The sequence below is a fragment of the Harpia harpyja genome, chromosome 9 (assembly GCF_026419915.1).
Source record: "Harpia harpyja isolate bHarHar1 chromosome 9, bHarHar1 primary haplotype, whole genome shotgun sequence".
Taxonomy (NCBI): domain Eukaryota; kingdom Metazoa; phylum Chordata; class Aves; order Accipitriformes; family Accipitridae; genus Harpia; species Harpia harpyja.
The window spans coordinates 37,058,363-37,085,898 of record NC_068948.1 but is presented as its reverse complement, the minus strand read 5'-3'; the positions used below and the strand labels follow the sequence as shown (position 1 = coordinate 37,085,898).

The 27,536-nt window shown below is 38.3% G+C and overlaps 1 protein-coding gene across 2 annotated transcripts in view; it reads right to left on the bottom strand.

The window, feature by feature from the left end:
* The window catches only part of ADGRD1 (adhesion G protein-coupled receptor D1), a 159,035-nt gene that overhangs the window by 26,055 nt on the left and 105,444 nt on the right, over positions 1-27,536 (bottom strand). For both annotated transcript variants that reach the window (XM_052797694.1, XM_052797693.1), the window contains 4 exons: positions 21,540-21,693; positions 13,830-13,896; positions 12,434-12,500; positions 4,557-4,648 (listed from right to left, as the gene is read on the bottom strand). In XM_052797694.1, the coding sequence (XP_052653654.1) occupies positions 4,557-4,648; positions 12,434-12,500; positions 13,830-13,896; positions 21,540-21,693 (380 nt within the window). The remainder of the gene's footprint in view (positions 1-4,556; positions 4,649-12,433; positions 12,501-13,829; positions 13,897-21,539; positions 21,694-27,536) is intronic.

Here is a 27,536-nt window from a genome sequence, read left to right as displayed (position 1 = left end):
ACACAAAATTATTTTGTTGATAGTCAATAGCTAATCGCCTAATAAAAGATTCAAATATAATCAATCACAACTAAGTGAAACAGCTCATATTCTATACATGTGTTCAATATGCTTCAGAAAACAATACAACAAGCATGTTCTTAAGTAAATTCAAGTAGTAAATAGGGGCTGATAATAATTCTTTGCTCAGCTCTTACCAGTAAACTGCTCTCACAGAATTAACGTTCCAGACGCTAAAAAAGTGACCATTTTCACACACACACAAAAATTCCTACAATGACCAAATACTTACTGTTCAGACTGTCACAGGAATCTATTATGCATTAATTAGCATCTCTGATCATATGCTGATTAATTACTTATAGTCATCTTGCCTTAAGTTATTGGGTATTTTGCAGTTTATGTATCATATAAACATACCCTTTTATGCTGCTTCTTCAGTTTATCCTATCTTTTATTTTAGGGATGCTATTATTATTTACTTTAAACAAACTAACAAACAGACACATCCACACCAGTATGTCTGAAACTAGAATAAAATGTTCAGCAAGATGCTGTCTGATATCTCTATTGTGACAAGCAACATCTGAACCTGAAGAAGTCAATCAGCCCATAATGTACTGCACTTTATACTGGGCGAAATGTGAATGGGGAAGATGAATAATTAATTACTTTTATGATAAAAAAGGAATTTTGTTCACAACTTTCTATTCTATTTTGGCCTTTAAACATGAAGTTCAATGGATGCTGCCTTCAGAGCACTGGCTCACCCTGATACATACTCTGTACTCGCATTTGAGTCAGCATTTGAGAGGACCTGTTGCATATGGAAAATCAGGAACAATTCTAAATAATTACATCAGTTTATTGCTGTCTGTTGCCAAGGGAAACAAGCCTTGTTGGTAATACCCGCTTGTATTGCCAAGTAACTTAATCTTTAGGGAAACTAAATACGGTACAGTACTAGCACTTCTTTAACAATAAATATCCTTTCTAACTGATATCATCATGGCTCATAACTGCAACTTTGTTCTGACAATTTCCTAAGGTAATCTCTGCTCAGTTATGGGTTGATGCCTAGGAGGTGTGAGTTATCACACCTGGATTGAGACATGCACAGAGATGGTATCTGAGTACCAGCTGGGCAGTCGAGGCTACCCTCACGGTTACTGAGGAGAAATCAGAACTTTTAAGGCAAGTGAGATGAACACTTAACAGACAAGATCAACTGCATGGTCGAAGCACCCATTTCTCCATGGATCAGGAGTTCAGGTGGAGGTGGTGTCAGCTTTTCTGAGCTCTAAAGTTAGGGGAGATGAACCCAGGTCGGGTGGCATCCCATCCAGGCTGCCAGCAGAAATGGAAGTAAGTCCTTGTCAGCATGATTAAACTTTTCCTTTGGCCGCAAAGCCTGGCAAGAGGCAAGCCTGATGACAAGCCTGTTTTGTAAAACCTGTAGGCTGGGATGTTCAGACTACAATGGCTGTTCGTATTTGAACTCATCAACAGCTGCAAGTGTGAGGCCTCTCAGTCAGGTGCTTAAAGGCAGATATAAATATTGGCCTGAGTTACCAAGGAAAGGCAAGCTGGCGCTGGAACCTCCCTCACGCTTCTGCCACAGCTACTTTTGTCATTCTCCAGCCACTTTTCCTATGCCTTTCAGTTCATTATCACTTGCAAACTTCGAAACCCTGCTCTTTAAGTGCTATCATCCAAATTGTTGCAGACAGCAACTTACTGTTTCTCATTGCGCTTTCCACTTAAATTTCATTCCAGCTTGAAAAGCCAGCACTGAAATCCCTCTTTTTTTCCCCTCCCAAGTTTATTGGATTGAGCAGGCTTGCCCTCCACGGCTCCTTGCACTGCAGTTCTCATTTTCTGTCTTTGGCTTTCTGAAACCATGAACGCAGCCCTAAAAAACCCACTTCTGCCTTATGTACCACTTCACTGCAGCAAACAACTGCAACATGGTGACAAAGTGCTTTCTTGTCTCACCAAAATCAAGTTGTGCTATTTTAATTCAGCTGTGTTTCTAAGCAGCGCTTGATAAATTCTTTCTAACAGATTGCAGTTTCCCCCATAGCTAATATCAAATGAACTGCACTATTCAGATGGATGTCTGACAGGCCCTCCATTTAAGGCTCATATTACGCAAAGCATTTTGCAGTCGTCAGTGATTCCTTCTTAAGCCAATTGAACTTGTTGATTCAAAACCTACCTTGTAGTACTTGCTGACAGTGACTTGACAGAAACTACAGAGCTTATTGCATTTTTCTGATTTCTCTGGGCTCTCTGTTACTGATTTGTTTTGCTGTGCTTATCCACTCTCACATGTTAACAACCTCTAATCAACACCTAGGATCCTTTAGTGGTTGAAGGCATGTTTTTTTCACTATGATAAACACTTCCCGTGCAGCTGTCAGAACAGAACTGTCTTTTACGTGTTCTCTTCTTTTTTTTGGAAAACAGTAACATGGACAGAATGATTTCACACTAGACATATAAATTTCTTACCTGTATAAGGAATACTGATGGCAAGAAAATGAAATCCAGTGTTACAAAGGCCTTATATTTCTCTTTTTTCCAACAGACCTGCTACTTTCTCCATGACATCCTCCGTACATGAAACTCTATTGCATCATGCCTCACCACTATGTTGAATCAGGGTATAAATACTCTCTAAGATCTAACTTGAACAGCTATTTATGCCCTTCTCATTTCAAATTTCTTCTGAGGACCCATTTCTGCAATGGTATCTACAGAAAAAGATCTATTCTGTATGTTCTATTTACCTTCAATTATATTTTATTGAATTAATTTAGTTCTATGAGGAAAGCTGTTCTAGCACAGCATATTTCTGCTTAACCAATAATTTAACAATTGAATGCTTCCAGATATATCTTCCTATTGATTATCATTTTTTTCCACCACCATCACTTTTGTTAGGTCAAATCCTAAAACTGTGTTGTAAAAATTACTTGGCACATGGAGCATCTCTTAGCCAGGGTGTCTGGAGAAGTCACATTTTCAGTACAGAGCCCCACCATTCCAAATCTACAGCTGATAATATTTGAACTAAGAACACATAATCCTGATTAAATGGATTTCACCTTATTCCTAGACCAACAATTCATAAATTGTTTTACTTATGTACACACACATAGTTTTCTTTTAAAAAATTAATTTATATTAGTGTGCAGGGTACAGTGTGTATTGAATCAATTCTTTGTAATAGAAGTAAGGAAATATCTAAGTACATAGAGCAATCTGTGTAGCTCCTCTTCTACTTATGGAGGTTGTTCCTTTGCCTTCATAATTCTAATAGTGTATACAAATTGGCATTGACAATATGCAGTTATTGCTTCCTAATGTTCTGCATTTCCTTTGTATTTCTGACGGTCACAGGGACACAGCCAAACCTGAAACAGTTATTTTAATTCCCAGTCTTTTCATTTCTCTACAATGTAATTGTCTTATAGATTTTTGTGTAGACTTATTTACTGTTTTTTTCTTTTCCTGTTGGATAAGTATACGATAACTAAACTAACTTCAATTAGGTGACTGTCACCAATATTTAAAACTTAATGGCATTTTAAAAATTACATAAGTAATCCAAGCATAAAAATTATTCTTTATAATACCATTTCAGAGCAGTGACACCAAATCCTTATCACACAATAGCCTGTGACTCAGAAACATTAAACACAAACCATCATCACGTTTTTCTTCTACCTAAGTTTCATATTCCTTGAGTTGTACACAGTGTCCTTTTTACATTTGGACTAAAGCATCTTTAGGAAACACAAAATGGAATATTCAGCATCTTATTTTAAACTCAGTATATTAAATTATCTTCTTAGCTACCCATATGTATTCCTATAGATTTTAGAAATCAGAATTTGTCCTTGTGTATTCAGATGTAGTGATGTGTCTACCTTACATTTCCCCTCTAACCTTGCTGGCACAGCATTTTAAAGACGATACGCTTTTAGAGAGGCCACCATCCCAAGAGTCTCAAGGCTCCTTGATATAAAGACACGCTTGAATTTAAGCACACATTTAAATCCGACATAAGTCTGTGTGCTTTGCGGTATCAAGAGAGTCTTAAAGATAAGCATATGCCTAAATATTATGCTGAACTGGGGCTAGAAACAAGGTTTATCCTCTGAAGGACCAGAATAGTTGCAATACCCCAGTACAGATTAATCATGCTCTGTGAGATGTATCTTTGAATATAGCAGGAAGAGGAAAGTCTCCATTAATAGAAGGGAAAATCATGAATCAGCAAATGCTGGAGACTGTAATAAGTAGGAAAACACTTTAGTTCATGCTGAGCTGCAGGTTTCATCCTGTGCAGCATTTGGCTTTCATAAAATATAGGTTAACTGGCTGCATTCAAGAGAATGATATGCTACCTTTACCATTATTTGCTTTTTATTAAAGAGGAATGATATCAGTGTTCTGGGAGAAGTCCATGATACAGATCTCTATGATACAATGTTGCTAGTGTGATATTATTAACTTGTTATAATATAATTTGGATGAGAAAAACTTACTTGAAGGCATTGGCATCTCCGTGGACCTTATAGTTGTCTGCACTGATTCTTGAGATAACTCTTGTGACAGCAATGAGAATACCAATATTGACCTGAAAGAGAAGGAGCAAGACTTGGTCAGAAAAGTAAGTACTGACCGTGTCAGAGGTGCAAACTGCCCTAGGAGTTTATTGTACAAGTACAACAGAAAATAGGAACTTTGTGTGTTGTATTTATTCAGCAACAGAGGTTTCCAATTTTGTACTGGTATAGTTTGACCCTTGTCAATGGATTTCCCTCTTCCCACAGTGGGTAGTTCTTGCTCGTGCTTTCTTTCCTTCAGGAACAATCCTTGCCTGTTTCGGATAAGGCTCGATTGATACATTGCTTCAAAGCTAAAGAAGTGCTCAGGATCCCTACTGTACAAATAAATACCCTAATAATCTACTACCAGCTGACAAATTAGACAAGAACTTCAGTGAACAGGGACATGTGTCTGCGTGCTCTTTGTTTTTGTGCTTGCATGTTGCACAGACTTCAGAAAGCACCTTTCCTGCCAGACTTCACAGTGTACAATTCCTGTTTCTCACCAAAGTCTGCTTGCAATTTAAGCACAAGATTATTCTAAAACAGCAATGAGGAAAATATGTTAAGCCTGAACTCTGCTTTTCAAAAGCCCTGCTCTTTTTGATGTCAGGCCCAGCAGAAACATCAATGAAATGAAAAGAACTCCCACCAGAAAAGTAGGAAATCTTGAAAAGACTAACATTGAAAATGTCTTAACAAAAGAGAGTTTGCTCTCGAGCCACAGGTGAAGAAAGAAGGAAATCTTTATCACTTAAAGGATATGTGGCAAAGATTGTCTTGCTGTGCAAAGACCTTGGGTTTAAAGGGAAAAAAAAAAAAAAAAAGAAAGAGGAGAGAATGTGAAGGTGAAACCCTCATTTCCCCCTTCCTGTCCAAAGTTACACATCAGCTACAAAGCTGATATTTAGCATCAAGTTAAGAACAAGGGCAGAACAAAACTATCCTGAACTACAGAACAAGAAGAAAGAGAAGACTTCAAATTAGTGCTGTTGCTCAGTTAAAATTCAATAATCATACTCTATTTTGACATAAATATTCTAATTCTAAGGATGAGAGAGTGAATTAAAGAATGTTTTACTTCGATGATAATTATTTCCTTGGTATTTTTCAAACCTTCTGACCACTCTCTTAATTTTAGATTTCCAAGGGCAGACCATCACCCAGTGTAAAGTAGGAGTATGGCTGTTATAGTTCATTTCTGCCACGGCTTTTTAGCCCGTCCAAAGAATACCCTGTGGAATCTGACAGCTTTTCAATTACAAGTGTACTTGTTGTTCAGTCAGCTTTACAGAGACGAATAACAGGTGAAATTCAATGGTCTTGGGATCATTTTTCCTGTTCCCACCAAATCATATTTTGTAAATAACTTTTACAAATTCTTAGAGGTGGTAACGAGCATTTTTGAGAAACCCATTTATATGCTAAATATACGCATTGACTGAAGCAGCAAACAATGAACATCAACAAATTACACTTTCTCTTCTCTTTCTCTCTTCTCCTCCAAACTCTCCAATTTTCTGCTGCATGTCCACCAAATGATCATCATCATTACTCCAGTTTTTCATGGGAATTACACAGAAAATGCCTCTCTGTACCCTTAACTTCTTTCCTGACACATTATCTTTCAGCAGCCTTTTTTAGTCTTTTATCCAAAATACCAGTCTCCCCTTTTGACACTTCCTCGTGGATGTCTCACTGACAGTTCAGGTTCATCCTGGCACAGTTGCTCCATGATCCCTTTTTCTGATGACTGCAGACAACAGCACACTCCTGCCAGCCTCACAAGCGCTTAACCCTAAAGCTTTCTACCATTCCTAATTCTTTTTAGGCACACCTAGATTTTGCTTTCTGCACAGCATTTTTAAAAATATGCAGATTATGCCTAAATAACGTGTATTAAAATACTCCCCCCAAAAATCCAATGATGTAAAAAAAAAAAAAAAAAAGATGAAACCTCATTCTTCAAATTCTGAATTTCCTACATATTACAACAGGCAATGAAAGTTATGAACAATAAGCACCGACAAATGAATACTGAGAATCTTGCAAGCTCTCACTCAAACTGGACATGAACCCTAAGATGTGGTCATGAAAACAGCACAAGCAAGATAGTCTCAAAGGAGACAAATTAGATGGTTTTCTAAAGCACAAACTATCCAGCATTTCTAGCTGAATTTTAACTTCTTTATATAAAAGAAATAAAATTGGAAATTAATTTCCTAGGTATGTTGGATGGTCTAAAGTGGAAATTTAAAAAGGCCTTGAGCTTCTCCTCGCGTGCAGACAGTGTGCATTTCCAGGGTGCATTAGTAATATGTTTAAAAGATGAGAAGGAAACATTGTGATCTCACTGCTGATAAAAACCAAGGTACTTGTAAAATTAGCAACGAACCATTACACTCAAGTCCCGAAGTTCTATATTTAAATTTCCTGAACCACTTTAAAATTACTGCTTAGGTATTTTGAGAAATTAGAGTAATCTCATCCAGCCTAAATAAACAGATTAGCTACAAATGTCTTCCTTTGTTAATGTTTCAGTAATTAAAGCATGGAGGTATTTCCACTGCCCTTATAATGGGAAACAAAAATACAGCCACTGAATTGTTCCTCCAGTGATTTTTTTGGCATCTGACGTAAATACTTTGCCAATGAGCTGAATAGGAGAATGCTTAGTTGATGAAACACTCATCATGCTTTAATCTATATCAGAATGTTCAAACTAGGAGAATAAACATTTAGATAAGGGAACTGTATATAGGTCCTATTTTATACTTTTCTGAAAGGCCAGATTACCTGACCGTTGCAGTTATTTTGCCTTAAAATTACACAGGAACTTAGAGTATTTTTGCTTGCAGGTACTGGCCACACTCTACTTCTAAAAAAACCATAGCTAGTAACATTAGTGCTTGTTTCCTAACTCACAGGACTCCTTTCAAGGCAACTTGTCCAACCTCAGGCACTCGCAAGTCTCTGCGAAATCAGCAGGAGCTGCCAGTTCCCGTTATTGTAGGCTTGATCCAAAGCCCACCAGAGCCCATGGAAAGATCCCAATGACATCAGGGAGCTCTGGCTCGCTCTAGCGACAACTTCATCTCACTAAAGATTGTCAGATCAGGAAGAGAGTTAAATGACTAAAAAGGACCTCTTTCAAAATCTTTTCCCATAAAAATTTCCTCAGACCAGATACAGTGAGACAAATTCTTTCCCTCACTTAGTTTTTTTTGCAGGGGTGTCACCTAGATTTCCTCCAAGTCTCATGAGATTTTTGTTTCTTCTTTAGTACAGTGCAGAAATCCCATGTGTAAAACCCTCTGATGTGGTTTGCTGCATCCTAGCCAAGAAAAGGCTTGGCAGCACAGAGGAACTAAGAAAAAAAAAAAAAGGATAAAACATATTGCCTTAATTAAATCCCTTGACCAGTTTTCCTCTAAAACCACAAACTATTTTAGGCTCCGCTTCAGTTTCGGGCAATGGTACAGGGATTTATAACCGACTCTTCCAATCCGAGGTTTAACATACTCTCTCATGGTGTGAGTTAATTTGATCCTTATCATGACATCAGTGGTAGCACACCAACACTGCAAGTTGTTGCAATTGAATCCCATTGCTAGGGCACATCAGAAATCACTACTGGGTATTATGCATTTCCAAACACAGCTAGTCGATTAAAGTAGATTGATGTTAAAATTTGGGAGAATGATTTTGGACAGCCTGATTCCACTTTTAGCTATCGCAGAGCAACTACAGATGGAATAGACTAAATTGAGTTATTTTAGACTTCTTTGTACATGACTTCATATTAATGCACATAGTATCACACCAGTCAGAGCTGAATATCAGAGCAAAACTTCAAGGTTGGAAAGGAAATACACAAGAAAATAAATAATAAATATCAAGTGTAACAGATCCCTGACTTCTACTCTTTCCTAATATCAATCCTTAATTTTTAATTTCTTACAATCTGTCCCCTTGTTCAAAAAAATGTTGCATGCTTTCCTGTTGGTTAAGTAAGAAGAAATTTAATTTTAAAATAATGAAGGATTTAATTTTAAAATAGTAATAGTGCTCATAACTGAGTGCTAATAAGAAAAAATGAGAAGCTTAGCAGCTGTGGTCTGTTCATTTGTGCCCTAATCCACCACAGCGCTTAAGTATGTACTTGATTTCAATGACTCTGAGGAATCCTGTTGTCTCAGGGCCTTTAAACACTATGTGTCCAATTCTGTCACCTTTTCCCATGATGAATGATGTCTAAGAAGGGACTCAAATTGTCACTTTTCAATCAGTGGGCCTACCTGCAGAATAAGATACTGTTCAATGTATGGAAAATATCCTAATTCTGCACTGGTACATAAAGGTATGAATAAATACCATGAGGCAACAGAACTTACTAAATCATGTATGATCAGCAGGTATAAGGGAGAGGATTTTTTTATTATTGAATATTCATAAGCAAGTACCAACTGAAGACAGTGATGGCAATCTCAGCCTGGGACCCAAGTTCCATGGAGTCCCGTCTAAAGACACTGGTTACAAAGCTGACATCCCCACAGCACAGAACTGTTAGCAATATGCTAATGAAAATCATTTAGCTCCATAAAAATGCTGTTTATCCAAAAGACTTGTAAAAAAACACCAGGAAAATAACTACTTACATGGAAAACAATAGAAAGGACTTGCCACTGCGGCCCTATATCTCCCCGCCCCCCGCAATGGATTATCTGCAGCACACCCACTGCTCCATGTACATAGATGCTTTCCGCAGAATTTCCTTAATTCTGCCATATCTATGGAAACACACCAAGGCAGCAGATGGTTGATAACAAACAAAACCTTCTGCCAGAAGTTTTAATGTCTTGTTCCAAGAATTCAGGTGCTTTGTCAAGTTGGGTTTTTTCCATCGAAGACATGTCCTAGGCCAACTTTGGCTGAGATTAGTTTGGTTTTCAAATTAATTGCAACAATTTTTTTGCGAAGCTGCCTTAAGAGGATGCTATAAAGGCTTGGGCGAGGTGGTTTGGGGGATGGAGGAGAGTGATCTTTAAACCTTAAGATGCAGGTAGAAGCCAAAAGACCTACACGTAGAAGGAACTATTTCCTTCATCACATCCCTTGACTCAAACTCCAAGGAAAGAGCACTTTGGTTATGGGAATTCATACAGGGCTGGGAGGTTCTGTGAATTACTCCCGAGAAAAGTATGTGTGAGTACTTTTTCCCAGTCACACTCCCACCACATCATTCTGGTTTAAGGCTCCGTGATGTCTATATTGCCTGTGAGGCTGTGACAGGACAAAAGTAGACTGTGTTTGCCTAGTCTCTAGGGAGCAGGAGTTGAAAAGAGCAGTCTCCCTGTTTTCTTTACAGCATAATCCTTTTTCTTGGCAGAGAGGAACTGTAGATGGAAGTAGTCAAAAACTGCTTTTTGAGAAGTATTTTCAGAGCTAAACACTAGTTCCTGCAACTAGTGGCTAATTCGTTATTTAGAGAGCACAGGCACACATGTACACACAAAATAGTGTTTAGCCTTGTTATTTCCCTATAGGCACTAACACATTTTTCAGCTAGCATACTCAATGCCCAGAGAGAATAATTTGTCAGCTAGCTTGCTGCTGTTTTGGGCAGGGCTTGGTTTAGACTACTTAACAAATTGCTCTACATGGATCAACCTTGTGAGCTCACTCTTTCTCTTTCTCAAAATATTTGTATCCCTGCAACAATATAACTTGAGCTACACAAATATTATATATCACAAGTGAGAGCCAGACAGTTAAACCCTTACTTTCAGTGGCAAGCAGCTACGCATGCAAATTGTTGAAAGCTATGCTCACTCAGGTGAGTAAGCATTTAACTCTCTGGCATGTTTTGATTAACACCATCTTTGGACAGCAGCTGGGAAAGATTTGATTTTACTGGTTGCATCTCATTTCCTCCTTTGCTGCTGAACACTGGCCAGAAAGCAAGTGCTAATGCGAGAAGGAGACATTTGAATATTAGATTATTTTAACTGCTCTTCAATCATCGATATCTACATATCTTTGAATATAAACTCACATACAGAAGGTCCAAGGTACAGACCAAGAAGGAATTAAGGTTGTTGGAACAAAGGCCAGAGCTGTTTAGCCAGCTCTAATCCAGTGATCAACATTTCTTATTTACAGGTACACGCTTTCACTTAGGTAAAAGAAATTCTGCCCTTACTGCACAGGGACTTTTCAGTCTTGCCATTAATAATTTGATTAAAATGCTAACATGAGACAATTTCTGTCACATCAATATAGCAACTATTTTCATTGGGGTTTAAATATATGTTTATATAGCCTAGTTTTTCAGAGGCTGTATCTTGGGTGGAAGACGCTGGACTGGGCTGGGCTGCCTCTAAGAGGTGCTGATTTCTCTGTCTCCCAGGCAAACGTTAGGATGTCCACTCAGCCGCAGGGTAAAATTGTCTGTGATGGAAAAGGTCAGCCAAGGAGCCACCTTCTGCTTGCCAAATAGTTATAGAGATATGCAATGGTAAACACTAGTTCTATATGTATAGTTCTCCTTCCTCCCTTCCTTTGGCTTCTGAGCAGGATTTGTGGGGTTTTTCTGTGTGATGAAATTTGGGGGAGTTTCTTTGTGCTTTGCATGGAAATCCTAGCTTTCTTAGGGAATTACAAGGTACAGACAGTGGCTCCTTTTGATGTTCCTCCATGCAAGTAGTCAGGATCTTATTTTACCTTACCCTCCTTAAACACCACAGCAGACAGACTCTGGTCTAGATTTGGGCTTGTGTCTTTACAATCTAAGTAAAGCTTTAAAGACAACCTGATTTCACTAACCAGTGAGTCTATTCCATGTTCATACTGTCACTCTGCCATTATAACCCACAGAAAAAATCATAGATAACCTGATCGATTAAAGTATTGGAAACAGTGCTGAAGAGGAATAATCTCCCACTTAATCCCTGCAAACACCCCTGACTCCTTAAGTAATCATAGTGATTATGCTACAACTCACTGTAATTTAACGTGTGGGCATAATTAAACTGCTGTAGAGCATTTGTGTATCAGCATCAGAGCCATGAACCTGCACCCTCCCCTGGAAAGACGATGTTCATTATAGCTGGCAGAGGTCTTTGCAGCAGCCACCCGAACCCTGGCAAACTCATCCTAACAGCCCTGCCTTGATCAGCCACACAAACTGCTGTACCTGACATCGAATGCAATATCAGAGGACTAGCACAAATTCCTTATCACTGTAAGAAGACAGGCGTGGAGGCAGCTTGTTACCTTCCGCAGAGTTCACCCAAAGTGTGGCAGCTCATGTCGTTGTTTTAACCAATTCCTGCTAGCTGCTGACTGCTTGCAAACTCTGCTCATGATCATCTTCACTGAGGGCACTTGCAAAAGCAAAAGTTTAAAATACCAGTGGGGTGGAATCAGCCTCTCAACTTTTATTGGTGTATATGAAACACAAGCCACAGAATTTGTTCTTTTGGGGGATCTGAGAATTACTAAAACTCCGAAGATTACTTGGTTCCACTCAGTTATTAATGGCCCCAACAGGGCTGTTTCAGAAGAGGGCTGTCCCAGTATTTTAGGTTGTATTATTTTCTTGGAATAGCGAAATGAATAGTGTGAGAATTAATATGCATAAACTAATACACAACAACACAAAAATCAGAGGAGGAGCAAAGTGATTCTGGACCGTTCATCTCTGATGTTTCGCTGGCCTGGCACAAGGACTGACATCAGACCTTCAGCTAGTCCTGCTGTGTGGCTGACACAGACGTGCAACAAGAAACAGCAGCAGCCGTGGTTTTACCTACCAGAATTACAAACAACGCCGGTGCCACAAAAGCCCAGATTGCTCCATTCTCTAGCGAAAGCCAGCAGCTGCAGAGAAAAATCAGAATGATTTTAGTTGAAACACACGGACATTTAATTAGTAATGTTCTTCATTAAAAGAGACTAAAAGAGGGTGCAAAAAGACGGATGAATTTTAAAAGCAAGAGACAGGATAGAGCATCAATAAGGAGCTCCTTTTCCGCTCACACTCGGGGAATCTGAGGCAGGATCTCATTTTGATTTGTATCTTGCAGAGTGTCGGTGACAGCTATCTGCCCCAGCACGTCTTCAAATAGCAATAGGGGCAGAAAGATGGGAAGAAAGGAAGTGTTTTATTTGCTGTTTGTTGTTCTTGTACCCTGTATCACAGGCAGTCATTTCAGTGCTGTGAGCACTGTCATTGTAGCAAGAGACAAATTGAAGCCCTTCCTGCCTTGCCTGGCTGGTGGTGAGGAAGAAGCTGGGAAACATGCTGTCAGCTTCACGCGTCTTTCCTACAGCAGTGACAATATAAACCAGTTTACCACACACACAGAAATAGCCCTTGCTCCAAATCCCTTGCTTACATTATGGTAGAATTGAATCCTATGGTGTTTTTTCAGATAAATTTGCTTTTCTTTTTCCAAATTAGAAAGGAACTTAATTTTCAAAAATTTTAACAATATCTATTCTAACGGCAGTTTTCTTCAAAAGATTAAATATCTTTAATCAAAGATTATTGTCATCTTGTTAGAAATGTTTCAGTCTGTGCTTTACTCTGTGCATGAGGTAAGCAGGGAGCTCACTGTATGAGGCCTTATGCCTCTGCAGCAAAAGGGAAAAACAGGCAAAACATCTCTGGAGCTTTTTGTGCATCATCTCAGCAGTGAAAAGCAAACCTGAGGCTTCTAGGTCTAAGAATATGCCTATACAACAGTCGTGCTTTTGCAGGCTATCTCCCCTACTCCTCAGCAGGATCTTGCAGAACTACCTGAAAGGGGGTTGTAGTGAGGTGGGTGCTGGTCTCTTCTGTCAGGTGGCTGGAGATAGGACGAGAGGAAATGGCCTCAAGTTGAGGCAAGGGAGATTTAGGTTAGATATTAGGAAAAATTTTTTTACTGAGAGGGTTGTCAAACATTGGAATGGGCTGCCCAGGGAAGTGGTTGAGTCACCATCCCTGGAGGTATTCAAAAAGCGAGCGGACAGGGTACTCCAGGGCATGGTTTAGTGGGCATGGTTGATGGTTGGACTCGATGATCTTGAAGGTCTTTTCCAGCCTAAATGATTCTATGATTCTATTCTATGATTTTACGGCCCTGGTAACAGATCTATGAATTTTTCTCCCCATCAGATTTTTTATCCTTATTGCACATGGAGTGAAGACATCTTCATACTCACTTGCCACTTTCTCCATAGCTGTCTAGGGATGATGTTGTAGAAATTACACAAATCACCAGTGGGCAGCCTGCAAAAAGGCAAAGTCAGTGGCAATATTAGTAACAAAAGTATGTCTTCAAGTAAAGCCTGCAAGTTCAGCTAAATTTCATGTGGACAACGGAACAGCTCTGTCCTGGTTTCGGCCGGGACAGAGTTAATTTTCTTTCTAGTAGCTGGTATAGTGCTATGTTTTGGGTTCAGTATGAGAAGAATGTTGAGAACACACTGATGTTTTCAGTTGTTGCTAAGTAGTGTTTATACTAAGTCAAGGACTTTTCAGCTTCTCATGCCCAGCCAGCAAGAAGGCTAGAGGGGCACAAGAAGTTGGGAGAGGACACAGCCAGGACACCTGACCCCAACTGGCCAAAGGGGTATTCCATACCATGTGATGTCATGCCCAGTATACAAACTGGGGGGAGTTGGCCGGGGGGGGAATCACTGCTCGGGAACTAATCAGGCATCAGTCAGTGCAATTGCGTTGTGCATCACTTGTTTTGTACATTCCAATCCTTTTATTGGTATTGTCATTTTATTATTGTTATTATTATCATTATTAGTTTCTTCCTTTCTGTTCCATTAACTGTTCTTATCTCAATCCACGAGTTTTACTTTTTTTCTTCCAATTCTCTCTCCCATCCCACTGGGTGGGGGGGAAGTGAGTGAGCGGCTGCGTGGTGCTTGGTTGCTGGCTGGGGTTAAACCACGCAAGCTCAGAGTAATTTTAGAATTAAGTCTAACTTGACATCCTCCTGCAGCTGTGTAATACAACATGTTTTAATCAATTAATGTCAGACAAACAAAATGACTTTTCAATAAAGCACTAGTTTAATGGTCATACTGAATTAGTGCTAATTTCATTGAGAATCATAGTCCTTTTTCAGCCTGTTTTTTGTTTATGTCATTTCTGTCTCTTGCTATTCAAGCAGTGATATCCTGTGGAGCAGTATCAGGCTTATTTTAACCACCTTCCCCCCAAGTAAGTGCACCTTGTTCAAGAATTCAAAACAATCTAGAAAACAAAAGTTGAGTTTCTCAGAGGGTTGCATGGCTAGCAGATGAGAGGACAGAAATGGCAACATTGACTTATCTAGAGCATCACACACAGCAGCAAGAGACAGTTATGAAGAGACAGAAGCAAATTCAGATCCCACTCAGATGCCCAACCAAGTCTTATTTTGACATAAATATGTAATAGCTCTACAAGATTTCTGTGTTTAAAATAAGACTATGTTTCCAGATGGGTTTTGACTGTTCCAGTGTGCTGCATCCTGGGAGGTGGAGGAGTGCTTTACAGAATTACACAGGAATTATACAAAGGCAGACAATTACGTCCTGCTGTCAGGGCGAGCTGCGTGTCTCTGGCCCTCAGCACTGCGATATGCTGTGGTGCCACTTTCACACTGCTTTCCAGGGCAGGAGCTGGAGAGGAAGCGAGGTTTTTCTTGCCAACAGTTCTGAATATAGTAAAACCTCATCCCTTTAAATATTAAATTATTGTCTGTTAATTCTCGTATGATTTAATAAAATGTGAAGGTTTGGGGTTTATCATCTTAAGGAATTTAATAACCAGGTCCCAGACAGAGTATTAGACATGATAGCTTAAAGTTTCAATTTTCTTTTAAATTCTTCAGGTTTTCTGCATGAGGCTTTGCAAAATTCTCTGACAAGCAATTTCTGCTTAGTCTTACCAATTTCATCCCCATAAAATTCTGTAAAATTTTCCTGTAATGACAGAACTATAATTTTTGGAAGAAGTATTTTCATTCTGTAATGATTGTGGTTAGAAGCACCTTGTATTTATAAACAAGAAAGATACTCAGTAGTTCAGGAGCAGCATCTACAGGCATTGTTTAGGTCTTAGACTTTGAAATCCAATCTGCAGGATGGAGTTTTATGTCCCATAAACTTGATTCTGCTCTCCCATGCTTGTCCAAATCAGGAATAACTCCTTGTAAGTAATATTTGTGCAAGACCTAAGCAAAGGCAAGATTTGAGTTTACTGTCACATTTGTCTATTTAAGAAAGGCAATTCCTACACACATTTGAACAAAATAAAAAATAATTATATTCAACAGAGCAATTAAGCACAGACGTAAGCCTATCTGCTGAAACTCGGTCTGCCATGGATATGTGAGCCACCTGGACTAAAGGTCCCACAGGTATGCCTACACATTCCCAATCACATCTTTGGTTGCTGAGTAGACATTGTTGATTGGCACTGTTTGTCTTCTGGTGCAAGTTGTCTTCCCACGGCAGGGACTTTGTCACAGAAGCAAAAATACCTGTGCCCAACTAACTCTCCCTTATACTTTCAGTCTGCCTCTTTTTTCCAAGTCAAATGTTGGATATTCAAAGGATTTAGCATGACTCTTTATCCATTTTAAATGGCAGTGAAGAAGAAAATTAAATACAGACTTCCTTTGGAAGATAATAAAACTTATGCAGATGAAGCATAGAGCAGTCATCTGCATAAAAAGAGCTGTTAAGTCAGTGAGAATAAAATGGTCTGCAGCCTACAGTGCAGTGTTTGCCTTTTCTTTGCATTAACAAGATATTAAATGGATAAGGGCAATGGAGGCAGAATCAAGGTTTTGTTACAGTAAAATTGGAGTATTTTTTCTTTAAGAAACAACCATGCAATAAATTCCATAAAGGTTAAAAAAAAATACATGTAGCCTATGGGGATCATAAGATTTGATCTGGACTGAAGAATTCATATGCGTTACATATTATACACAAAAGTAAGTGTGTTTGCTTAATCTTCTGTCAGTAATAATCACATAAGAGCTGTGAAGTTGAGTCTACACCCATAACAGGTAATGTTAATGTTGTGATGGCACTGGTTATCATCCATGAAAGAAATATGGTTATGGGTTTTTACTGTATCTGAATGTTTTCTCAGGTAGTAGATGCTACAAATATGCTCACCAACCCTACTCCAAATAGCCAAATTTATGATGCAACAGACTGTGCCTTCCAGAGCACAATATCAGATGAAAATGTTCTAGCACACTTTTCTGGCAGCTGATCTATGGCACTGGTGTCATCCATGTCTCTGTAGTCCTAGAGCAATACAGCATCACATTCAAACGGGGTAAATCAACCCACATGGAGCCCTGTGCTGCTGCGGCTCGAGTTCTCTGGGTCCCCAAGCCAGCTAATTTAAAGCTACCTCCCAAACTCGGCATCAAAATACAGCCTGCATAGCAGGTGTAAACTCTTAATACCTGGCACAGGAAGCCCGATAACACAGTCCTTGCTCAGACAGAATTCTCCCTCAATACAGCCCATATACAGTCACTAGGGTAAAGCCTACAAAGAATGTCAGCTACGTCCTCTTATTCAGCATTAAACTTCACATCTAATCCACTTGCTTTATGTTTCTGAGGCACTAATGATAAATAAAATGGAAAATGCTTGTAAATCTGTATTCTGTATTTTGAAAGCTTCTGTGTCTTCTATACATAGCAAAAAAACAGACAGGCTACAGAAACTCTGTGGCAGACAATTCAAAGCAATTTTAGGACATTAATTCTAAAATGCTAAATATGTAATTTATTGAGAAAGATGAAGCATTAGACACAAATGAAAGTATATTTCTTTCCAATACTGAAAAGATGTACTTTACTTGAGGGGGGAAAGTATAATTCCCATTTGTTTTGTAGAAGTTAATTTTCTATTATTTACTTTTTCTTCTGCTGCGTTACACTGTATCTATGCAGAAGTCCGGGACTACATCAAGAAACAGCAAATAAGGAAATGTAGGTCTTTTGAGAGCTCAGAACAAAATCTTCATTCTAAGGCAGTCTCTAAAGGAAAGGAGATTGTCTGAAAGAGCAAACCATGTTAAGGCCAAAGTGCCACAGCAAAATCTTCAGTATTACAGACTGTATCATCAGTTTCCTAAAAATGGGTAGGTGGGAAAAGTTTTGCTACAATAATCTGTGTGTGTTATGCTGAATCACCAAGGCAACAAAGTATTTTTTTGTCCCCCAATCAGTCTCAAGGTAGTTTTAAAGGTAGAATACCATCACCTTCCTCAGATTGCTCTTCTTTTGGATTTCTGACAACTGCAGTCTTTGAGGTAATTTTAGCACCCTTGGGACTAAAGATAATCCACAGGATCTTCAATCAACTCTGCACATTTGGTATCCTGTCTCTCTGATTACTGTTGAATTCATTTTACAGGAGTACTATCTCTCAGAAATCTCAACAGATGTTAGGAGATCAGTGATACTCAGTGTAGAGTTCCTTGTCCCTATCTCCTCTCATTGCCTCAAGTTTCGATTTGTCATTAATACAGACTTTGCAAACTTTTACACATGTACCTCGCCCAGTGTTTCTGCTTAAATAAGAATGGTGGGTCTGGGTTTTTAAATTCAGGACTGGGGTTTGTCATTATTCCAGGAACTATGAGTTTGCAAAAGTCAAATGCATTCACACTTCAATTAAAAGCAAAGAACGAAGAAATGAACTATCTGTTCTGACTAACATGAGATGAGACGTTGTCTTCAAATTCTTTCAACCATCATTGGTCAGTATAATAATTAGCTAGGCCAAAGTGTAGAAAAATGGCCATTTTTATTAGATACTGAAAAATTAGTATCTATTATGGTCTCTGGATGGCACAAGAATGCTCTGCTTCCTTTTGACAGTTGCATTCAAAGCAAACTTACCCTCATTTTAAGAGCCAAACAGAATAATTTTAGGACAAAACCCTTTTAGCCTCTTTCCCCAGCCTTGCAAGACTTCTATTTAGATGTGGGAATTTTATGGAATATATATAACTTCTCTCTATTGTACTTTCATCAAGTTCATGAAGAACAACCCAAACTGTACCCCATAGAACATGAGCACACATTGCTGCTGAAGGCAGTACTGACGCTTGATCTCTACTTAAACCTTTCTATTCATATTCAGTGCCAATATGGTAACAAAAGAGAAAATTGGGAACTGACAAACCTGGGTGTCCTTTAAAGCATTGAAGCAGTGAACACTACAATGTGGATTTTATCTCTAAAAACATCATTATTCAGCAACACCATTACCAACTGAATGAGCATTAGAGTTACATACCAGACAGTGAGTTGCGATGCTGTTGACTGAATGATGGTTGCCCTGATACTTATCAAGAGATAAACAATTTGGAATACAGTTGCCTAGTTAAATTATTTCAGCAATGTTTAGACACACTTGCAGCAATGACGTGATGTCAGATATGATTAAGGAAATTCAATATTTAATTCAAATGTAAATACTTTGAGCTATATGGAGAAAATAAAGCAATACATGCTACTTCCCCAGCAACATGGTAGATTTACTGGATTTCAGAAAACATATTTTCTTCCAAGACATTGTAGGAATAATAATTGGAACATGCTTTCCAAAATTAAAATATTTGTCGAAAAAGGGCTTTTGAAAGGTTTACACAGAGAAATGTATTCCTGTTATACGGATAATGTCTTCCACTATCTGCCTCCAACAGTACCTTTGCTACATTTAAGAAACAGAGCATGCCACCAGATTTCTTACACAATCTTTGCCAAGAAAACTGATATAGAACCTTCTACTGCTGGTGCCTCCTGTATTTTGCCACATACATCTATTTTGATGACAAATACCTACTGTTGGGCCTGAGGGATTATCCTCCAAAGCATTACTCAAAATACCACTGAAGAGACTTTTTAGTAACCACATTTAACATTCCATTGAGTTATGTACCAACAGGCTATGTACTCATTGTGCTAATTACTACTAATTGAGTGGTAGCAATCATATTGCAATAAAATGTGGCAAAATGCAACATTTAGTACTAGTCTATCACAGTCAGATGCCATGTTTATCCTTGTGTCTTCTAAATCACTTTGTAGATCACTGCTATTTTACAATAAACAAACCTTACACAAAATGCCAGAAAAAAAGGGTAAAGGTGCATTGCGGAACATATAAATCATTAATTTACTTTCATAAGGTAATTAATGACTGACTGTAAATTGAGTTAATCAAAGCATCTGCTATAAGCAAATACCCCAGTGAATTAAAATCCAGTTCTTAATTATTATATTAACAGTTGTGACTTTTTACATATTATTTCTGAAGGAGAAAGAGTTCTCAGGGGCTTATGAGAACATTTTCTTTGGTTTGATCCGCTTGGATTTGTATTCCATGAGCTCTGGATTAAATAAATCCACAAGAAACCTCTCTAACATCAGCAGGTTTCTCTACATTTAGTACTGAAGCTAGAAGAACCTACAAATCTCCAATGCCTTCAACCCTCAGCCTGTCTAGGTTCTCTTACTTTTGGGTCTATGTGCATGAAAAAGATCAATTACTCCACTTAGCCTGTTTTGAGTAGTGGTTCGGGGGCGGGGGGGGAGGAACTATTTTACACAGCTCTGCTAAAAACTCAGCAAAACAGCTTTCAAATGTTTTCAGCAACCAAATCTTTAAGGTGTGTATTCTTGGCATGCAATCCGGCCATTCCTTAAGAGAAAAAAAAACTATCTTAAAGCAACCAGGGTAAGGACACATGTATATGATACTCTTGAACCTGTCACAGAGAAACAATGAGGGCAAAGAAAAAGACTTCTAACCAAATTGCAGTTTGTCCCCTCAATCTAGCAGATATTGTGTTCACCAGAGGGCTGTATCAAATGGCCCTTAGACAGAACTGCTAAGCAGGAGATTTTAAAACAGAGAGGAATGATGTACAGAATTAAAAGGCCATGTTAAAAAAAGGACAAGTAGGCAGCTGTTGAAATATATAAGTGAACAGCATTACTATCACCCAGATCTGCATGGTGCCAATAGGTATTAAATATTCCAATTATGACTGCAGTGGGTCTGTATTATTGGTATAACTGGTTTTCATTCAGCTTCCAAATGAATTTTTTGGGGGAAAGCTAATGCATGTTTTAACTTTTTTTGAAATTATCTGTCATTACTTATATATTCCTTTGCTATCTTTTTACATCTCTCCTTTTGACTCAGTGTATGAGATTTTCTTCTTCTTCTAAATGTTTGTCAAGCATCATTGCTGTTCTTCCAGGACAGTGAAAGCAAGCTAGCTTTCATCTGCTGTGAAGAGTCTGGAACAAAATACTCAGTTTCGACTCCTCAATATGCACACAGATTATGCTTTCATTACCACATTTAAAAAGCTGTGAATTGTTATCTGCGAGATTCCTGTGTCATAGGACTACATTTTTATTCTTAATAATAATATTGATGTTCCGTGCAGCCTTTTTCATCTAAGGATTTCAAGGCACAAAACATCAACTGATGAAGTCTTGTGATACTCCTGTGCTACTGCACCAATTTTTATGTATTGATTGCAGAATACAGATAGAATAAGCCAGTGTTGTGAGTTAGAGCCAAAAAAGACCATATCAGTGCAGTGAGACCTCCCTCCACACTCTTGCTATTGATTTGTTAATTAAGGATGTGATCTGGCCTAGTGAGGTGATGCAATTCACTGCAGTGGAATTAGGTTTAGAGACTCTACATTTTAAAGTCTGATTACAGTCAGAAAAATTATGCATTTTCTTATCCAACAGACCTACTCTCAGTAAGGCGAACTATGATCATAAGATGACCATTTTACATATGCTTCTGAATATAATCTTATCCTACAATGAGGAGGCTTAAAACAAGCAGCTACTAAATGCTTACCCCATCCAATTCCATAATAATATAAGTGCTTGCTCTCTTCTGACCCAAATACCTTGATCACCATACTGTAAAGATGAAATCCTTCTACCAGCATCCATGCAAAAGCACTCAGGAAGAAAAAATGAAGGAGAATGGCCAAGATCTTGCAAGGCACCTAAATTGAGAACAAAAATTAATACATTAATTCTTTGTGATGCAGTCACATTGCTTTTCCAATTTATTTTTTTTATTTCTGTATACATTTACACTGTAAATGCTAAATCACTGGAGCAAAACAATCTTAAAAACAAAGCACTAGAGAATTTCATTTTTCTACAGCATTTTCAGATAGCTTCAGAGTAACAAATCCACTTACCTTCTAACAAAAAACCAAAAAACATTGCCAAACATGATGTGGAAATCCCAACTGATTATTTGTTTATAAAACAAGGAGTAATACTCCTACTAAAGTCTACAAAGTATTTAAGAATTCAAAACTGAAGGCTTGACATCCTGTTGCTGAGCCTGTAGTAAATATAGGAGAGTCAAAGAAGTGGGGGTACAGGCATTGTCCTGTACCCTGCTCCCTGTTCTGTGATGGTAGAAAAAACAGCATAGTTCAATCCTCATTTTCTGTGAAGAACTGGTAGGAAGTCAGTGGATCAATTAAGCTTGAGCAAAACATGGAAATTTTAAAACAAGGTGCCATGTTGAACCTGTTCTTTAGTTACACTTTGCCATATGGCTTTACTGCTTGGCTGTTCTTCATATCAAAAATAGGACAACACAGAAATTAAATCACATTGTATTCCAGTGTCTTTCTGTCTGGGTTAGGAATTCTGTAAAAGTCTCCTATGCTCCTCCATCAGCTATACTAATATAGACATTTCAAAAAATTATAGCAAGCTATCATTGCCTCTTGAGTCCTAATTGCTCTATGGTGGGCATCTAGTTTGCCTGCCTGTTTGAATTCTCAATTTCCCATAGACTGAAATATGTACCAGCTGTATATGAAGTCATATTTGACAACAACACATCTAGTGAATAAGGCGAAGAACTGAAAGTCTTCTCTGTAGGGTGTTTACAGACAATTTGAATACTCCTTGATAGCTCTTTATTCACTATGTGCTACCAAGACTATGGAAATAGGAGCTAATACAACACATACATACTCTGTTGTTGAAGCAACAGAAGAATACCATCTAGAAAGTGAGCCCACCTGGTGTAAATGGGACTATCTGTTTCAATTTAAACTATAACATGTTTTGAAGTGAAACAAATGCTGCCCCAAAAGAGAGGAATGCCATGACTAAGGCCATGCAGCAAGAAGTAAAAACATCCTCTTGAGTCCTGTTTACACCCGCCTCAGTGCTTATGGCCCACTGTGCGCTACAGGAAATGCAGTCTGGACTTCAGACCTGGCTTCTCCTTAAGGTGTTCCTCAAAGAGATCTTTACATTTTTCTTTAAGTCTCCTATCAGCCTACCTTACAAAAACAGGAAAACCTAATCCTTTCTTCTTCCCCACTCCTCACGTATTTGCACAGCACATTCTCCTTTCCCCACTAATTGCTTTTCGAGGATGTCTCACCACAAGTGGTTTCGCTCATCATACAGTAATTGAACAGATGTGACTGCCAATGATCTTACCACAAGATAACCTTGGTTGGTTTGCTTTCAGTTAAGGCACATTTTAAACATGCTCTTGGAACGAGGCCCAGCTATATCTCAGTTTTGCATCCTGTAGCATACTGATGATGGTCATTCTGCTCTGTAGTTGTAACATCCCTTCTGTGACACCTACAGAATTTCAGAGGGGTTGCTTGCATGCAGTCCATGTAAATGGGAAGACTTTTTTTTTTTTTTTTCCTTCAAGGTTTCCCTTCCTTACCTGGACAAGTCACAGTAAGGTATCCAGGCAGGTGGAGTCTGTGTGCTGAGGAAACATTACCAGTAAGAACCAGTTTGCTGCCACGGTGGTCTTCAGATGTTAATCATTAGTTCCATTCGTTGCATTAGCTTAGCTGCCCTGTGCTGGCATTTTATTCTTTTTGTTGATGGTTTGGGATTTTGTACACTAATGGAAATTAAAACATTGGGACTTGATAGTATAATGCAAACTGAAGCTTTCCCGTACCTTCTCACTTGTACTCAGCTGGTTCTGTTCTAGTGCAAGAACATTCTAATGCAAACCCACTGTGACTACACGTATTAAAAAGCAACAACTTTGGGTTTAATTCATCTAAGTGTGATCTGTAAGTGTTTTAGTATGTCGTGATGTTCGGTGACATATAACTAAATCAGATTTGCTTATTGACAAAAACTGTAAAAACCTTTCCAGTTAATTTTATCATAAGGCTAAATCCATTTCAATGCCTTTTGATTTCTACAAGAAGATTAGTCCATGGAAATAAAAATGCAACATAAAGCTGACTTACAAACTAGTTCTGTCAAATGGATACTTTCCAATTTTTGAGTAGAGAAATAATATGAATCACAAACCAGCAGAAAAATAAAACATAGTGAAGTAGCAGGAGGCTGGTCTGTATATAATTTTGTATAATACCGAGTTGCAGATTTTTACATAAAATCCATAGCAAAGTTGTTACTCATTCTGTATTTGTGCCTTAATTATTACTTTGAAGATACTCTAAAATGATACTCTAAAATGACAGAATTGCCTTCTTGAAAAAGGCACTGAAAAGCTGAGGCTTTTCATATTAAAAACAAGCCTGTGTCCCTTGCTGTATCACACAATGCACACTACTTTTGGTAGAATACCTGTAAAAAGACAGATCTCATTACTGTTACTCTTACAGTTGACTACTTGTGAGTCTGTGGAAATAGAAAAATCAGTCCAGCCAGTAGCAAGGCCTATCATGTCATAGTTGTTGAGAAAATAAAGCAGACTCTCAGAAAATAATTGTCATTTGTTTACTGAGGACAGTCTTAAAACAGATAGGTAAATTTTCTAAATTCAACTTATAATAGTGTTTTAATTTAAGTGGCAATCTTACTGCATTATACAGAACCCTCCGAAAATGCCCTTCCTTGCAAGCTGTGTGCTGCTTTGATACACAGTCTTGAATTTCTGCAGATACATATATCATAAACAAAAGTAGCTCATTTCATCTCTCTGTTTGGAAGTGTTTTAAGCAATGCCGTGCAGGAGTACTGAGTGAGAAACAGCTCAATACACTGATGCAGAACTGCAAATAGTAGACACATTAAAATTTCCAGTTGTGCTGGAAAAACACAGTACTGCCTAAGACACTATACTTCAATTTTAATTTTCCTATGTCTAAATAATACTTCACTTTCTCCCACAAACATGCTCGGGTCTTTGGAAGGCTTCAGTAGCCTAAAGATGGTTAATTATTTTTGAATGCACACTGCTGTTTGGGATTCTGTTAAAAAAAAATGGTGCGCTCTATTCTATAGCAGAGAGGAAGTAACTAAGACAGCAAACGTCTCTGAAGAAACAAATCCACCTATTGCTGAAAGTCTAAAGGAAGTCATTAGACTGGCACGTGGATAGCAAAGATATCTTAGGGACGTGGCAGTATAGGAAGAAAATGCTGTGTGCAAAGATATTTGCTTTCTCTAGAAGAAAGATATCCTGGTTTCAGGAATAATAGAGTTTTGTGGTTAAAAATTACTCCTACTCTACAAAAGGAAAATTGCTGTAGTATAAAGTGTAAATGATTAAATAACACAACTGAAATTACCAGGGGAATACTGTATGCCATAACCGGAATCAAAAACTAAACACCCCTAGAGACGGAGATGGGAAAAGGATGGAGAGTCTAAAGGCAGTCACGCAAGAAAGCGATGCCAGCTCAGGGCCTGTTTCTACGATGCCATTCCCTATTGCACTGTATTTCCTCAAGCAAACTGGTACCACTTGCCCTCTCAAGCAAGGGCTCTTGTAAACTGTTTAGCACTAGATACACCCACCTTTGGCAGAGGCACAAGATTAACAAATTTATACCTTCTAGTGTAAATACTGCCTCCCTCTTTTTGTAAACTACCATTTAGCAGTCCAATTAGAGAAGCAATTAAAGGTATTAAAACTGATGTCAAAGCTAGTGAGAACAGAGCATGCAGAAGATAAGGACATGAGACTAATAAAAGGATGAATCACAACACCCCTGATCCCAAGAGGTTAAAACAATAAAAATAAAATTGTAGCAGAGAGTATGTATATCATGCTTTTCAACTTTAAGATCTTTACAGTATTGTGCCCTACAATTACTGCTGTTACAGAGGAGATAGGGCTGAAATATCCATGGATTCTGTGAAGTGTTTCACTTCGGAAAGCCTGTGGTATAAAACAAGTCTTGCTTTCTGTGTGCTACTGTTTCAATTTAACTAAAGTAAGTTTTGAGTAGGTTTAAGAGAAATGAAAATATGCACCTATTAAGCTGCAATTTAAGTCTATGTGAGCGTTTCACAAGCTTAGCTAAACAAGCAAGACATCTGTGTGTGGACAAGGCGCATTATAAATGTAGGTGGACACTGGGACAGGTCTCTGGAGAACACTGGATCTACCTACATCCAACTAAAAACAGGAAACGCAACTAGTATTTCATAGTATTTTAAAAGACTGGAGGTGACCCTGGCCTTGATAAGGTGTAAAGAGGCTTTTACACGTTATCTGAAGTGACTCAGTTGGATTGTCTGAAAATCTGGAATGGGTGAAAAAGGAAAAACTGTGAGAATAAGACACCCTGTTATGCCAAGTGAACGTTTTATTGCCGTCAAGCCTATGTCCTTCCAGCAATTAATGCCAGGTTTCCATTGTCTTCAGTTGTAAGCTATATCTTTTGCTGCTCTCCACTGTCTCTATTTCATTTTCCTTCTAAACCATTCCCTGCCATTTTCTCCCTTGCACATTACCTTACTCATTCAGAGCCTACCTGAATGTTAAGCAGCAAAAGAGTATGAACTTAGTTTTACAAAGTGCTTTTAGATCCTCAGGTAATAATAGCCTATGTAAAACCAGACATTATTGTTATTTATAAACTGGACAGATGTTCAAGGGATCCCCTTTGAGTGGAATACAAATGAAAGTGGCTGTTGCAAAACGAAGAGTGTGCAAACCTCATCTTTACTTGTACTGAGAAAAAAAAAGAATAAAAGATTAATAGAAACTGCTCGTTGCTTGTCAAAAGTAATATGGAGAAACAGCTGGTCACTAAAGTAGCCAAGTTTTGACCATTACAAAAACAGAGCACACTGGAAGATTATTTTAAAATCAGGTTTTGTTTCTGCTTTTTGCAGGTGGGACTTTCCATCAACAGACCTTATGTTACTTTAAATAACATTTTTTAAACACAACAGTGGAAATAAATTGGATTTACCGGTATGTAATACTGTTAACTTGGCATATTTGTCTTCATCTAACCCAGCTGTTTTAGACACCAGTTTTAATGGTTTAGATCCTGGTACTCTGTATAAGGAATTCCCACCTGTAGTAGCAGATCCATAAAATCAATCTGTAATTTCAAGTTCCGATCTACGTGATCAGACAGAAAAAGCCTATACATGCATAGAGCTTAAGTACCACATAAGCAATATGAAGGTGTTTGTCATTTGCTTAAGTGGTTGCCTTAGATGCCCAGAGAAGTATATACATGTTTTACGATACTGAGGATCTCGGATTAGACTCTTACACAGCGATACTTAGAGGTAATGCTTTCTGCCACCTCTGGCTGATTAAGCAATAGTTGCTATACCTTTCTCACTGATTATTACTCAGGTCAAATAAACATGGATGATACTTAAAAATCATCTAAATTTCCAGAGTAGAGATCATGATCAATAAATCTGCTGTTCAGAAAAACAGCATATTCTACCGCACAAATAAGACTTTATGAGCAAAAACCAAAGACCTCCTGTCTTGCTCTCCAAGAAAGAAGAAGAAATTGCCACAGCTCCATCGGGAAGCTCATTACCTTCCAAAAGGAATAAGATGACTTTTTAATGAGGGAAAAAAAGGCAAACTGTACCACAGCAG